The sequence below is a fragment of the Saccoglossus kowalevskii genome, chromosome 10, assembly GCF_978046115.1.
Source record: "Saccoglossus kowalevskii chromosome 10, keSacKowa6.1, whole genome shotgun sequence".
Classification (NCBI taxonomy): Eukaryota; Metazoa; Hemichordata; class Enteropneusta; family Harrimaniidae; genus Saccoglossus; species Saccoglossus kowalevskii.
The window spans coordinates 14063123-14081104 of record NC_140650.1 but is presented as its reverse complement, the minus strand read 5'-3'; the positions used below and the strand labels follow the sequence as shown (position 1 = coordinate 14081104).

The window sequence follows — 17982 nt, the reverse complement described above, 5'->3', positions numbered from 1 at the left end:
ATAGTAAAAGTCGATTGAAATTTTGCTCTTGTTTGAGATATTGTTACCATCAACCAATAAAAAAATTGTGGTGTTCATTCAATAAATATTTCAAGATGCGATAAAATCTCTTGTGGTTATTATTAATATCGGGGAGTATAAACATAGTTGAAGACTATAACACACCGCTCGTTCAATCAAAATTACACAATTCGAGCGTAATGTAATTGTCTTTATCTGGTGAACTGATAGGAAGATACGATAACAGAGGCATTCGCATTTATCAACAGTAGCCGTGGTTTGATTTAGCGTATGATATTGTTAATGAGGTCTTAGTGCCGTGTTTTTTTTTGGGGGGGGGGCGTCATTTGGGTGATTTGGGGGGTTTTCAGCTACAAAAACATTTTAGTACAAATAGTAATTATTTTTTCATGAATAAAATGTTAAAAAAAAATAAAATAGATCAATAATAGCTCCAACTTATATAACTGCAGTTTAGGTTATTTATTTAAAATATTATATTATTGGTCTTTGATATGAAGTGTGAAGCTATAAAATTGTACAGAAATTGATTTTGATATTCTCTAATCTTATCCCAGTGTACAAATTACCCTAAAATATCAGAAACGATTAAGTTAATAACCAGCTTTCAGCACATATTTATTGAATATATTATTTTTATAACAATTTATTGATTTTCATATTTGTTCTCTACGCTCGGTAATTAATATCAATTTCTTTTATCCATAAATATTCCATAAAAATAAATGATCTCAAATTACATATATTTATGATTTCTGGCCCAAATATACATGCTCATACATGTATGTATATTTATTTCCTGAGATATATTTCCTGAATATTCCGTATAAAAACAGTGTATTTCAGTACTCCATAACACTTACATAACAATCATTGTTCCAGCAGAAAACATTAATTGAACTGAACTAAATATCTTAGGAGATATTAATTTTTTTTTAATAAATACATTTCAAAAGGATAGCATTTTGAGAATGTATCTATAGTAACATGATATAGAGCGTTTAAAACCATTCAGTCCCTAAATTTCACCGGTTATTGTTCTACGCAGATTATAATTGATACCCACAGGGAAATTTAAGACTTGAACAGAATCTGACCAGCAGAGATACAATCATTACCACAGCATGTAGCTGGCTACTCTACTAATTATTTTTCAAAAAAATATCCCTATTTAGCGGTATCACACATGTCACTGATACACGATACAATGTTATGCACAGAATACTTTCTGTAATATTCAACTGAGGAAATTGATGATGAATTTTATGATTTTCTCATGTTGAGTGTTTTAAATGATTAATGGATCTCATTCTCACTTGGCTGATACTGACAACAGTGTCTCTACATCTTTCAGACTTGTTTACATTTGTCAAAGCCACCAGCTGTAGTGCTGAGCTTCATTGCTTTAAATAGATTGATCTAAGAGAACAGCCAAACGTATTCACTGTTTTGGCGGATTTTTATTTTTTTTTGTCAAAAGCTTCAGTCCAAGTTGTATGCCTGATTTGACTTAATTATTTTGGGTCAGTGACCACACATACCATGTGATTGTATGTACACTGATTGTGCCGGCCATTCCAGGTGATAGCTGGTACTTACTACGTTTAGCAGTGCATAGCCTGAGTACTAACCACCGTACTATGCAACACTGACTGAGAGTGGTCCGCAAAGATCGTGGCCCTTTCCTCTGTGGTCCATTTAGAACATGGCTCTCTTCAGAATCCTCGTAATCCATGATCCATTGTCAATATTACGAAAACATAGCTGCCATTATAATCCTAATTTTAGTCAAGCCGAACACAGGCAGTATCAGTCATGCCATACTCTCTCAGGGACTCTACACTGACTGTACTGTGTTGTTGTGCCCAGCACATCACATAGGATCTAATTAGCATATCCAAGTATGCGTGATCTCAACTCTGACCTAATTCTCAAATTGTCCAATCCATGACTACTATGCTTCAATTTGCTACATTTGCAACAACTAAACAGAAAAAAAAAAACTATTAAGAAGTATAAAACTCAAATACAAATATTATTCAAACAAAATTTCAAATAATAAAAAATTTCATCAAGTTTCAAGGACTGGTTGCCATTAATTAATATAACAATAGTTTAATTAATACAATGATTATTATTTTCTAGAATCCTTGATATGTAAATTTTTCGTGCGTGGATGTTTTACTTAAATTGTATAACAACTGTGATAGCAGGTGAAATGAAGCGAATAATAACCTGAGCTCAAACAAACAAACAAACACAATCGATCACAATAGATATTATAATATAAAAGCGGGGGAAAGCCATGTATTCAAGAAAACAATGTCTCAGTACCATACATATACCATGGTTGCTCTGCTGTGAAGGCCAAATATTATCACTCGGTACATTCAGAGCTTTTATCTGCAGAGTACAGTGTATGTAACAGCAAAGACTATATCACATTCCAGTGACTCTGTTTTCAGTGCTTTTATCTATATAGACCTTTTTTTCCCATAGGAACTAACCTCACGCTCAACTGAAAAATGAGATTCTTTATCAACAGTAAGAGCACTATACAATTCAGATAGAACTTAAATTGACATGACTTTTTTATATAGCATGTCATAATACAACTTTAACTGATTTAATGCTTTTATTTTATACTATTTTTTTTTATCTTTATCTTTAAATACTTCGTTGTGTATCAGCTTTGTTGTTTTATAGAAACATTGTATCTTTTAAAGAACAAAGATAAGTTGTCCTTTCAAATTTCAAACTTATTTTTTTGGCATTTTTTTTTTAAATGTGTTCAAGTCCTGTAGCCAATGTGAAATTTACGTAATTTGGGCCAAACTTAATAATAAAATTATAGGGAAAAAAAAATTAAAATGTGAAAAAGGAGGAGAGGGGGGGGGGGAGAAAATGTTTAAAGCGTGAGAAGTGTTAAGAATTACATGTCTTCAAATGAAGCATAAACAAAAGTGAGGAGTGATGCGTTAAACATGTGACAATAATCGCAAAGTTTATTGTACAGTAGTAATATGGGTGCACGTCTCAAACTTAATGGATTTTCCTATATCAAGATGAGAAGTTTAATCTTAGACAGCAACAGTGCGCAACACTGCCTTCATGTAATGTACATAGCCTTTTAAAAGATTACTATGCGTATCAATGTAAAAAAGAAAGATTACAATTATGGGTCAAATTTGAAAAAAAATGTAATCAGTTTTATTACATTTTTATTGAATTATACTTAAAATATGAGAATACATGTGTACCTATAAGAGAGGTAGACATCACGTCACGCATGCGCCAGATATATGGGTTTCATATACACAAAGATGGCGACTTTGGCTGTTGCGTTGATCAACGAGTACAAACTGAGACGTTACCGAGCATAAATTGGGCATTTTTTAAGTGATTGGAAGGCATTGAAGGAGTCACAAGGGGTAATTAGTGCAAGTCGCACTCAGGTCAAACCTCATACTTGCGATGGGTACTTGTGTGTCGCACATGCGCAGTGCAACGACCGTCGCCCTTTAAGAATACCGAAAATACCAAATAGTATGACTGAAGGTAAGCGGTGATTATATCGATCGATGTGACCCTGTACTGCCTATTAAAATAACTTTATTTATTTCACAGCTTTCCCTTTGTTTTACCATAGTAAAAAATAAATAGCCACACAAAATCCCAGCAAAAAAAACATTTCACAAGTCGGTGTCTGTGTGAACGTATGCATTCAGTACGTGATGGGATTCCATGCATTCTACTCCGTCACGCACTATACTAGCATTACAGCGTTCAAAGTAAACTAAGATTATGTGACGTCAACATACGGAAATGCGTTCATTGTTAGAAACGTGGCATACTCCAAATGAAAGAAACTCTGAATGTAAGAGTTTTTGAACATATAGAACTTTTTATGGTACGGTGCTAGATGAAGCATAAGTGCATTTCTCATGAATATTTCCTGTACTCAGAGGTAAAATTTCAAAAAAAAAGAAACGATTATTCGAATCTCACGAACATAGATCTTATGCAAAGATGATTATAATGTGTGGTGCTAAGTTTAATCAACCATTCATAGTCATGATCACAGACCTCACAAAATGGTGGTTTACTACCACCACTTGATTAATTCTTTAGGCACACAAGTAAACAGAACTTGTCATTCAACAAATCAATGGCATTGATGTTTCCACATGAAATCAACAATACCATGTTTTATTAGTGACATCATTACGCATGAACGTGTAACCTGGAAAAACTTTGAATGATTCAAAGTATCAACGAGACAGACAAAGACGGAATTTCACCTGCTTTAACTGGAGAAAACACTTGAGAGAATTTTTTCACAATTTAATCTTTAAAGTACCACTATATTTGGGGGGCACTGACCTTTCAACCCCATTCATGCAAGATAAACTGAGGGGGGCACATTTTTATCGTTTTTGTATAAGTTTCGAAGATCAGATAACATAATTTGACGGTTTACAGGTTTTGATAAGGTACAGAATAACAAGAAACTATGATGAAATATTTAGACATTTTATTTCATGAGAAAAGTGACATGTAACTGACATGACTATAAATGAGCAATGCATTATGGGATGCACTCGGAAAGAAACAATAAATATATTTCTATACTGTTAATATAAGGAACATTAATGGTCTATTTGATAGATGGTTGACAACCATTTTTTTTTTAATCACGTACTGTGCAGGAAAGCAATCTCTAAAACTCTTCCAAGTAAATTTCCCTGCAGGCTAAAAATAGCATCCCTGGGCAAATGTGGAAATCATGCATCTATATTAAAGAATTTGGAACAATCTCTTTGCAGGCATTACAGTACGGAAAGATAGAGATTCCATCTAATCCACAGCGGAACAATTTATTTTGCCGCTGCATTCAGGTCAAAGGTCGGACGATGCAGATTGTTGATATCTGCAATACCAGACAACACAGCCATCTGTTACACTTTAATACACTGATCAAGAGTTGTGACATTTTAAGTTAAAAAAAATTCAATATTATTACTATTATTTTAATCATCTTTTTCATCGTAAATTTAACTGCAAATGTTATCAAAATTAGCTAAATTAGAAGAAAAATGCAAAAAGTCAGATAAAAATGTCAGTGTTAATTTGTTATGATATACTTATGTCTAATAATTGAGATGATGACACATTACTACAAGAGACATATTGTAAGACTCACTTTACCATTACTTTTAATTTTTAGTTTGTACGTCAGAATTAAATGTCTTAAATAACTCACATTACTTAATGAAATGTGATCAAAATAATGAAACAAATTTGCATAAAATTAAAGTTTAATGAGGGTTAATTAATGAATTAGTATGCACTAGTTTAAAATTCTATATATATGTATATATATTATATATATATATAGCATTGTAATTAATTAATTATGATAATTTATTTGGGCACGTCATTTACAAGTTAGTAAAAACAAACCAACTAACTCAATTATAACCCCATATACCTGTTTTCTAATTATAATAACAGCAGATCATAGAAGTTTATTCAGGGCCATAAAAAGATTGATTAATCATCAGAGCAAGCAAGCCGTAAACCAATAACAAATTTGTTGAGACAATATGTATACTCCAGTTAACGAGTCTTAGAGTGCTATTATTTTCACTCTCATCTATAAAGCGCCATTATCAAAGCAGCACAATATTCCACGGCTATAGGGCATCAATTACTCATCCAATTACTTCTATATATCTATCTACGTCTGCGCTCTCTTTCCCTGCTCGCAATTTAATGTTGTTTGCCGTTGATAGATCCATACTCGTGAAGCAGGATGTTGTTATTTTTAATAGAACTCGTTCATACACAGGATATGTTTTGAGAATTTTCCCCAATTTGTCACAGTTCCAATTTTGACTACTCTTCCTCTGTTTGAGGCGTCCAACTATTAAAATATATCAAAGCTGTTTTCTTTACATCTGTTAAAGGTTACCTATTATGAGAGCAGCCGTGCATGTGCGTGTGTGTTATTGTTATTTTGTTGTCGTCATAATGTCTGTGGTTGTCACTGTTTTATATTGTTCAGGATACCAATACATGTATATGTCAGCTTTTCAAACCACTGTGAAAATGTCAATCATGGCACGTCCAATGCATAGAATAGCTAATGCAACAGCCTCCACCCAAATACATAGATGACACACGCGCAATAAAGATACAAACACACAAATGTTGCATTCAGAATAGAATGCAAACTGTTAAATGAGTTGGTTACATCCTAGCAGCCCGACCCGCCATATTGAAAAATTGGTCAAATGTTAAATGAGCGTAAACTGCAGCATTTATTTTCATGAAATTCGAAAACACGCTGTGCAACAACTGTTGTCAATTAATGCATGCTTCAAATTATGGAAACAATCTGCCTTTAATTTCACCTACAATTCGAAGAATCCTGTTCGAATCATAGATGGAATGCAAGTAGGAATCTAACAACGGTTGACCTTTACCCTCATTTATAATTAGTCATGATTTTTATTTAAAATTCAGAACTATATACGTGGGAATAACTGGTAACTATGGTAACTAAGGAAATTATGCAGAGATAACTGTTTTTAAAACACGTTCAGATTCAACTCTCATTAGGTAGCTTATTAACAGCCAATAACTCGTCACCGTTTTCACAAAGATAATTGCTATCAATGTCAAATAAATTCCTTTTCATGATTACCACAGACTTTAGGCAACAAAACAACATTTCTCAATTAAAAATGTTGTAGTTTTATGCATAACTATGTCGCAAGAAAGATGAAATTCAATTATTTTTGGACAGATGGATCAATATTATTTTTTTGAAGTGTAAACATTACGGCATCTATTCGAGCAATGCAGTAATGATGGATTGATGCAATTTGCATTACATCCAAATATATAATGGGACATTTTTTCAGAAAGTAAATAATTATTCACCAACTGAGCACTCCTTCTAATGTTTTTTTTTCTTTGGCACAAAGATTATCGGTGAATATCCCAAATTTAAAAACACCACAAAGCATTATAACCATCCGCTACCTGCACACGTTCCATTATTCACTGACCATCAATAATGTTTCCGTGTTGTCAATAAAAGCAATGAACTTTCGTACAACCGTTCAATGAATGAAACACAATACGATGTACTTGGTTGCATGTGACAATGAGCTTCAAACTAACAAACCATTAATCAATTTTGACTCCTGTGTGCAAACCGCAAAAGGGGAGTCTTTGAGTCTACACTGGCTGAAAGTTGTTCACTGTTGAATTTTATTTTTGAATTGGGAAAAAATGACGCATATACAGTACTTTAATTATTGAGCATTGCGACGGCACATATGAATAGACAGACAATGAGTGCAGACAGAACCATGTCTTGAAAATCATTCCATTATTGCATTGATTAAATTGGTCATCGTAACACCAGACATGTATACGACAGCATGACCAACCTAGTCCTCACAAAAGCATTCCAAACGTGCTGGTGTCTAAGCTATTACTACAGTATCATTGATAACATTCCATGTTGACAGAATGTTTGCTCAATAACTTTACAATAGAAACGATAATGAAAACTTGCCCCTACTAACCACAATGATTTTCTATCACAGTATTTCATTCAAAAAAAATCAATATATTTGTAAGGTTGCGTGCGGCAATAAACGATTCTATATTTCAATAATAATAGAGGCTATATGCCAAATTATTAATTTTGCACAAAGTAATCATACTTGCATGACGGACAAGGTTTTGTGAACAGCAGTATTTCAATTTCAATGACATTCTTTGTCTTAAAGCGTATTAAAACCAGTCATGCTTGAAGGTATCAGGATAATTAATAAAATGTGAGTGAAGAAAAATTAGACCAGAACAGAAATATTTTAAGGTTAACAGTACGGTCATAGCTCTATTTGAAATGTCCCCCGATAGAAGCGCAATAACTAAAAAGTTACAGTATTATATGCTAGACCATTTTGACCATGTACTAGCATTCACATAAGTGCATGTGCTTCTAATGTAAGCAAATTTTGTATCTCTTTTGAGGCATTAGTCGAGTAAAATGACTTTTTCTTACTTTCATAATTACTAATTAAATTAACCCAGGATTTCAGAATAGAGGTGACAAGAAACAATTAAATTCATAGAAAGACATCAAATATCCAGATACGTTTGGCACTTGGCAATTATGTGTAATTATAAGCTTGATTAATATTAAAGGGAAAGCTGTCAATCCCTGGGTTTGCACCATGGAATCATGGGACACTATTGTTTCTGTTGTTTAACAATATTAATCTGTTGTTTGTTTACCATTGTATTCCATTTAATTGAGTAAGTAAATGCACTGAGAGATTAGACTTTACACGTATTCTTTATGGTTATTCTATTCTATTCTATTCTATTCTATTCTATTCTATTCTATTCTATTCTATTCTATTCTATTCTATTCTATTCTATTCTATTCTATTCTATTCTATTCTATTCTATTCTCCATGGTATTTTTATTCTATTCTATTCTCCATGGTATATCTATTTTATTCTATTCTCTATGGAATTTCTATTCTATTCTATTCTATTCTATTCTATTCTATTCTATTCTATTCTATTCTATTCTATTCTATGATATTTCTATTCCATGATATTTCTATTCTACTCCATTCTATTCTATGCTAGTACAAATTTCATTTTCCATTATTTCTGTTTAATAAAGAGAGTAACACATTAAAACTACAAATAACTGACAAGAATTACATGTCCTCATTTGCATATTTGCATGTGACCTATACGTTTAACAAGTCACCCCCCCCCCAAAAAAAAAGGTCAGAAACTTTGTAAATACATCTACAAAGACAAAATATCAAATAAATTATTTACAGCTGAAATTAAATTTGTTTATGTTTATTAATTTAAAATACGGATATGCTAATGTACTTAAGACAAGAGTTTCTGTCGTGTTTTGCCGATGACGCACATGGCATCTTTTGAACCGACCTATAAACAGCTTGATACTAGTGGTAAATGTATTCCAATAATCATGTTGTTACAAGAGACTTATAAATATAAGTCATATTCATGAATATTAAATTATGCATATTCACTTGTTTGAATAATTAAAACATAGTTAAACCCTGGTGACCTTGCCCTTTGTTATATAATATTATTCCCTTTATCATAGTTTGTTTCAATATAAATATGCATTGTCATAATTAATTTTGAATGAAAACAAGTTTTAGGATTGAAACAGTCTACCAAATGTCAATGATTGATGTAAATATCTTACAAATACATTTTAGTATGAAAACCTCATCTCAGAAAGTGTTGCTTTTAGACATGTAAGGTAATAGAAAATCTTAGCTGGTTTTTGCCCGAAGTATTTTGTACGGGGATCGGTCAAAAATTAACGACTTACTGAGACAGATATGAACTGCCTCATTATATTCATTGTGTGACTACTAAATTATTTGAAAAGTAAAAAAATGCCCTTTATGAATAGCTATCATGTTGCAAGCTCTGCTTTGTACCCGGTAATGCAAATCTACTTAAATAGTTACCCAGTAGTTGGTGTCCAGTGGAGAGAGAAGTCAACAGTACTGTTGCCTCCTGAGAATCTACATCTTCAAACACTGCAATCTTTGTTTTTGAAGTTTGTTTTTATAATAAAAAAACATTCCTGCTCAATGAATAGATCTATTTCCATCTTGCACTTTCATATACTGATCTGTATGATAATATATTCATTAATTTCAGCTCTTTATTGTGAAAATATGTATGGAAGGTCCTAATTTGTATATTATGTAAAGTAGGCTATTAATATTAACACAAATCTAAACTGTGCTAACATTACATGTACCTGCTTCTTCAACATTACAAATGGTAATCCCATTCCAGTAGCTTTCTATTAGTCAATCAGAGGGAGTGTTACTACATGTGACAACAAACATGGTTTGGTAAATATAACACAGCTTGTGATTGGCCAAGTCTTGACATTATTGAGTTGGACAATAATTACCATATTTGATTTATTAGAGGCATATGTGGGCAAAAATATTTATGCAAACTAAAACTATAAAAATGTATGCTTTTAATAGAGCAAATACAGTAAGCCATATTGTGTTCAGAGAAAATAGCTGTTTGTTTTTTTTTTAATGACAAAATTTTTCTCTGTGTTTCTTAAATCATTATTTGCAACCCATCCAAACCTTGACTCTAATAGTAACTAAAAACTTCATGATTTTTGGCCTCTCAAAAAATCACAGGGAATATAGGTTGATAATTTCACTGTTGACACATGAAACTTCTGTGGGGTGAGACATTGGGGTCCAGTGAGGGTGTTGCTACGAAGCTTCCAAGGCTGTCCTCCACCAAAATTATAATATTTACATATTTATTCATGTGAATATCCACACACTTGTTTATAAATCTGGTAGGGTTATGCAATTTTAATTATTGAAAACTCCTATCTATTTATATTGAGTTTCATGAAGGCAGGAAATGCTTTTTTATGAAAAACATTCTAAAAACAATAAACCCAGAACATTCTCAAATTACATTCAAATCTGAGAAGGATGCTTTCATTGGCTATACAAGGCATTTGAAAACGGCCATTACACAAGAGTGTTTGCATGTTTCCTTCAATCATGGACGATTTAATACCATGTACGCAAGTTGTTTTCAGTCGCCCATGTCAATTTATGAATGTATTGTCTATAAATAACATTCATACCGTCATAAAATTCACTGTAGCATAACCCTAACCAATAAATAACTTACCACAGGTCTACAAATGTACGTGTACCCCCCCCCAAAAAAAAACTGTCACAACATGATCCAAGCAATCGCAATTACATTTCAAGTGTTTGCAACAGAGAAATCAATTCCCATAAAACTAGACATATACTGACACACAAATCCTCGCTGGAACTTTTTAATATTCACCAGCCAGACATAACATGCGATAGAATATATTCAATAACAGAATTCCATTATAAAAAAGATAACGAAAGATGAATATATTAAAATTGAAAATGAGAAGCTCGACCAGCAATGAAAGAAAGAAAGATACAATACAGCGTCAAATTACCGGGTGTATATTGACGATTAGTTATTATACACGTATATATGAAAACGTCTCATATGGCCGAGTAGCTGCTTGCATATGACAGGATATTATTATTATCAACGGAACACTATAAATATTGACAGTCCTGGAAATGAAATGGATTAGAGCTTGTATGGTGGATGACATATCGAGATTAAATGCATTAATTTTTTTATTTCACGCTGTCAATCTGGTTTAATATAAAATTTTGCAGCGACTGTAATCTAATCTTTAATTCCATGCCTTATATGGACATGAATAAGACAAATATGGGTTCGGTTTATTAAAATTTTATTGTTGAGTATTTCTATCATACTATTTTTTTGTTGTCCAGTACACATAATATTTTTTAATCAAATTTGCTGTAGTTTACAACTTGTGCTAATGGAGTTTTAGTTCTAGTTAAAAACTTGTTTTCATGAGAACAAGCAATTCAGTTTCTGTTGCATTATGCTCCAAACTGGAGGTCATTTTGTGACAATCTGGGTTTCCCTAGCTGTGAATCAGGGCTTGATTACCCCAAGTTTGTTTGACTTTTGTTAAAAATTGTTATGACTCATTTCAGATATTTCTTGGCTTACTTTTATCTTTATTACAGCAATATCATGGAGTTGTTTTTCAGCCTTTTAGCCAATCTGTCCAAACTATGTATCCCAGTGCCAGAAAAATGCGGTAATATCATACTTGCGTAGCAGTACGACGTAGAAAGCTGTTATATCATATCACAATATGACACAAACATCCGTCACCAAGGAGATGCGATTAAAATACTCTTTATGGAAGAGCAAAGAAACCTTTATTAAGGATACCAATCCCATCACTGCTGTCTGACTGAAAAAACTACATACAACATACAGTGTGTATCTGTCAAAAACTTGTATCCCTTTCATTCAAAACAAACACATGGTGCGGTTCCTGAAAATGACAGCTTCGCTTTGAGAAAGAAAATCGTCAAACTTGTCAGTACTTGTATCAAAACATGCCCTTATTTCAATAAAAACCATATCAATATCAAAATGTTATTATTATTCAGACTTGTAACTAGAACACCATTAATTTTATTTACCATAAATCATCTTTACAGTTCTGAATTTAGCACATGTACACACACAATACATGAATGTTTAAATTTGTTATACATCGCCCTCTATAGTTGTAGTAAATAAATATAACAAAACTGAACATAGAGGGCACCATTTCAAAACTATCGGTGGTTGTATAATGCCAACTTGTTGGGAGAGAACATTTACCGTGAGAGTGGAAGTTCAATCAATTAAATGTAAATATTTTGAATAATATTGAGATATTCAGCCTAACCATCAAGCTAAATTTCTAGTTATGATGAAATAAGATAAGATAATAAAAATGTTTCAAAATATTCATTTTGTTCTGAAGTTCATACTTATACGGCTATTAAAATACAAGTTGTGAGAAAGTTGCTCATAAATTGCATGACAATGTTTATTGGTACAATACAATAAATGTCAATGAACCAACGTCTTTTCTATGCAATGTCAGTTTTAGTATTTTATGCATTATTTTTCTATTTTGTCCTATTAATGTTTTACTTTTATTTAGTTAGTTTTATCATTTTAGTCTTGTTATTTGTTATTTTTACCATACTAAACCCCCTGATGGTTTTAGTTGTTATTATAATAAAATAGTGTCATTTTTTGAGAAACTTGTCCTAATATTTTTCACAAATTTCTATTTTTAGAGCAATTCCATACAACCCAATGTTAAAGAAAAATTGCATTTTTTACCTATTTAAAAACATAAATTTTTAAATAATCCAGGACAACAACAAAAGTACCCAATCATTCGCAATATATAATTTATAATACTGACAAAATGATCACCATCCACTAAAATACAATCATCATCATCATCATCATCATCAACTAGCTGCATATAAGTGTCTGACTTGTCAATTTTTCACTATCTTCTGAAAGTATAGTGTTTAAAGGTGCATGACTGTATTAATTGTTTTAAAGCGGGAGTGTCGTCACCTATACATGCGCAGGAATTGAGTCCCAAGCGACGTTAACAACACACGCTAAAAACGCAAAGGCTCATGGGTAGATGCTTGTTTGTAAATGTGTAGGTGACGACCACGGCTTTAAAGATGAATGACTGTATTAATTGTTTTAAAGCGAGAGGGTCGCCACCAGCGCATGTGCAGAAATTGAGTCCCAAGCGACGTTAACAAAGAGTCAGTATACATTTTTTTCCAGAATTTTTGATTTTATTTTTCAATATGGCTTCCATGTAGTATGTTTTTTTTTCAATTTGTATGAATAGTTTGCCATCGATACAAACACTTCGAGCATTACTGATCATGTGTGCAACTGAATAACATGTTTATATTTAGCAACTTAGGGATGGACCATTACAAACTCTAGGGGGGCTATGGTATAGTTCACTGTGCAGGATAATATGTTCCCTCTATGTAAGAAGAGGGGATTGAATGCTAAGATAAACATAATTTACCATTTTTTAACAGACTAGGGCATGACTGCATTTGGAAATAATAATTTAGACTTTGAAAGAAAAATTATGCAAGGGTTGGGGGAAACTGAAACAATTGAAATATTATTTTTTTTTTAATTAAGAGATGGGAATTAAATTGTATAAAACAATTGTTTTGCATGGCAAGTAATTAGTTACAGACATTTGCGCTAACTGGTGTACTGTGACCTAGTTATAGTTGAATAGGCTTTTAACCTACACTCTCCAAAGTAATGGATTGGTGGACACAGAAGGACACAGACACTACAAAAAAAACTTTAAAAAATCATCAAAAATAATCTATTCAGGACATCTATGCTTACTGATTAACAATATATAAGTTTGAAAGATATGGGCTAATAATTATTTGAGTTTTTGCGTCCACAAGAAACGTTGACGACGACAAAGACGACAAAGGTGTATGACAGACATTTTGCCACTACTCTGACATTATTATGATTCATTGAATCAGGTACACTGTTAATCTATATAATGTAATGGATCAGTGCACACAGCATTAATAATGCATATGAAAAAATGAAAAAAAAATATCAATTGATGGCAGATCAACTCTTAAAACTATACATGTATCTCCATTTGTATACATAAAGTTTAACATGTTTGATAGTAAAAACCCTGGCAGTCCTTACTTATACTCAATTTTACAGCAGAGTGGTCACTGTAGTAGATTTGGAGATACAGCAGTCAAATCTGGAAGCAGTGCACTCTCTGGTGGCCAATAAATTAAACGTGTTATAACACATAGTTACATGCAGGATGTTGCTTTTGCATATTTACCGTTTCAGATCATTTAGATAATGTGTTCTATGCTAAATTGTACATATTCACTGGGTTTTAATTCAGCACATTTTCCAGTCAGCGAAATAAGCAAAATTAAAACCCAGTGAATTATTAACCCCTTTACAGCACCCCCTACTGTACCCAAACACCATGTGTGAGTGCTATTGTGCTGTTCTCCCTCCTTAGCAAACCTGAATTTAAATGTTATAAATCACCACTATCATAATTAGGAGTCTTTATGACATTATCGCTTAAAGCTCAGTGGTCGTCGTGCAGCGCATGTTCGAATTTCATGTAAATAAACAATGTATTTTACACGCGTTGTATACGTCGATACGAGTCCCATATCGAACAGGACGCGACACGACGACTGCCGCCCTTTAATATTATCACACGATAATGTAGTCATCAATTTGAAAGTAAATTCATTTCAACAAAAAATCCCCAAATTTAACTAATTTTTTTTTTATCCTGATGGTGGTGATTTATAAAAACATAAACGAATCCCCCACAGCGTTATATTTGATTCAGAGACGGGTCTACATGCAATAATATACTACCGGTAGTATCTTGCCATAGATCTTTCTTCCCATTCAATACAGCGCTGTGGGGGAGTCGTTATTGTTTAAATATTGAGTTTAACACATAGTACATTATTCAAAACAGTGCAATGTTTATTCGGTTGTCCTGCACAGAGATAACACACCACTGTTTAATAATCCTTCCTTTTTGTCTGTTTTTATGTATTTTTCGATATTTTTTGGGATAATTGTGAACCAGCTGTAAATAATTTTTGTTGGGCTTTAAGGTTTTGATCGAAATTTTGGGAAAAATACAACAAAAATGACATGAGTTTTATATTTATGTTTTATGAATGGTGCTGAAAGTTGACACTCGAAAGGCCAAAAAAGGCAAGTACATTTTCAAAAATAGCAGAATATCAACAAGACAGATAATAAGATTGACAGAATATCAAATAATTTTATAAACAAGCCATGCTCACCGCTCACATCAAAATGAGTTGATGCAGTAAAGTCGTATGTGTTACATAATAGACACCATCTCTTAAAACTAATTTCTTTAGTATTTATGAGATCGTCACTTAAATTGCTCTCCTGGGAGTTAATAGTATTACCGGTATTACACATACTTCCTGTTAAGTAGTTTCTAAGGTCATACTATAATAAAATAAGCATCATTAGAAAAAAATATTATATTTTTTTTATAGAAATATAATTATGATTGTCCTCACATAATTTGCATATTCATTGTAGAAGCTGTTCATGATAAAACACCCTTGAAGAGAATTTTATGATATTGATTATTCTACGAGTGTCAGTTTTGTCTAACCTGACTTTTCAGTGCAAGTGCATTGTAAATAAAAGCATACAGTAAATTTCAATAGTCACAGACTCGTGGCTATGTTGTCAGGTTTCGTGTGACCAACACTTTATCAATTTGCAATTTAATGTGCTATATCTTGGTGTCAACTGGTTGCAGTCGAACTCAAACACTCAAGCATCAACAGACCATATCCAAGGTTCATGAGTGAATGCATCTATTAAAACCCAGTTGCCTTCCTACTGAACCTTTGCCATTTACTTAGGGAAAGGGACGATCTCTTTTTCCTGTGAACTTTGAACCTATGGATCACAAGTCCAGCGCAACGAACATTAATATTTTATTTTGACACATTATGAAATTTCTGATTTTATTGTCGATAAAAGACAACATATATGCCTTTTGTTTCCACCAAAACTTGGTGTTAAATTTTGAAAATTTGTAATGTATATATTTGTTCATTTTTGGATCAAATAGACATTATTTTTCATTAGATATGATGGTCTACTATAAAAAATATGGATAAATTTATATATATTAATATGAAGGTGAGAAATTTATCATAATTATATGTTTTCTTATCATAAATAATGTTGTTATATTTAATTTTTCACTTTTTTTGTTATTATTATTCATAATAATTAACAATAAACATTAATCATCATAAAAATTCACTAAAACCACAAATATAACACTTTTAACAGAAGTTATCCCTTTATGTATATACTTTCATAACAAACACCCACAACTTGTCACAAGATATTAAATTCCCTGCATTTTACAAACACGATAATTAATAACACAATCACACATTATTTTATCTGCGTCAACACCTGCTGCCAAATATATTCAAATGCTTTTAACTGACACACTTTTACTACCAAACTCCCTGTATTCTCCCCAATACCTGGGAGGTACTCGTATCTATTTTTTTTTTTTTTTTATAACAAATTTTTGTATTTATGAAGTTGAACACTCAAGCATAGTGTACATATTAGTATCACGACTCGGAAATCTATTTTTCATTAAACATACCGGTAAATTACACTTAATGATATTATATAACCTAACTCTAAAAAAAAAATCTACAATAGATTGAAATTTTCATAACACCAACACAATCCCTCTAACTCGGGACTGTGGTAGCGGTAATAATAATTTTAGTAATTGGATATAATTAATTTAATATCCAAACTAACTTCAGTAATCCTTCGTATAAATTTGTTTCATTTTCTGTAGAATTAATTTCTAACCAGTGAAGTATAAAAATACATGAGAAGCAGACACCAGATGAATTTGGTTAGAACAGCTACAGGTATAAGCAAGGTTTCCATGACGATAAAATAACTATGCACCTATTATACAATGAAAATGACTACAACAGAAATAAAAGAACAGAATTGAACAAAATAAAACTTATTTGATAAATAAAGCTAGTCACGCTCAACACTCGTAATATTATTATGGATAATAGTGATCAAAATATTAATCAGCATTTTAAAACTTACGTATTTTTTTCTTGGCTTTTTTCCTGGGGCTAATTTCGATGGCTGACTGCTGCCCGTCGCTGTACATCGAGGAAGCGTGCATTGCAGTAAGTGTACGGATGACTTGTAATGATACGCGAATATTAATAAACCCACACACCAGCGACTATTATAGCTACGTTACATATACTGTATTAGTGACAGGTCGTAGTGAGACATGCTATACTATTGGCTAATGGTCTTCAAAACATTGCAACGTTTACTTGACACTGACGATAATTTCTTCTTTCAACAACGACACAATCAACATTAATTATCTGGGGCAACGCACTAGTTTTAATGACTTGGCACTGAAACGATTGCAGTCCATATGTTGCACCAGTGAAATGCACTATGACAAGTTAATATTGTAAAATTTACATAATAATACAATCAATGGAAGCATAATGAGAAGAATAAGAACGTTATTTCTGACAAACAAAACAGCATTTTTATTGACGTATCGCCAGTTTTCGAGGCAAACATTACAAACTACGTGACAGCTGAATAAACATCTTTACCAGTAGGTTAATTCCACTAAAATTCCATCCTTTCCTGAAAAGTTCTTTTCAGTATAAGCACACTCTCTATAAACTGAACAGCCATCACAGCTGCCATGGTATTTGTTTCTGATAGGCTGCACAACTAATTAAATTTCCCTAACCCCCCCCCCCTCCC

General features: G+C 32.4%; 1 protein-coding gene across 5 annotated transcripts in view; it reads right to left on the bottom strand.

Moving 5' to 3' along the window:
- Positions 1-17982, bottom strand: part of LOC102810258 (A-type potassium channel modulatory protein KCNIP1-like) — a 128182-nt gene that overhangs the window by 69734 nt on the left and 40466 nt on the right. Inside the window, exon 1 of one of the 5 annotated variants that reach the window (XM_085504283.1) lies at positions 1621-1941. The exons of 3 other annotated variants lie outside the window; for them this stretch is intronic. In XM_085504283.1, coding sequence (XP_085360409.1) covers positions 1621-1756 — 136 coding nt within the window. In that variant the 5' untranslated portion in view covers positions 1757-1941. Of the gene's footprint in view, positions 1-1620; positions 1942-17982 lie in introns of those variants that run through there. One more of the 5 variants, XM_085504284.1, reaches the window with a different exon arrangement.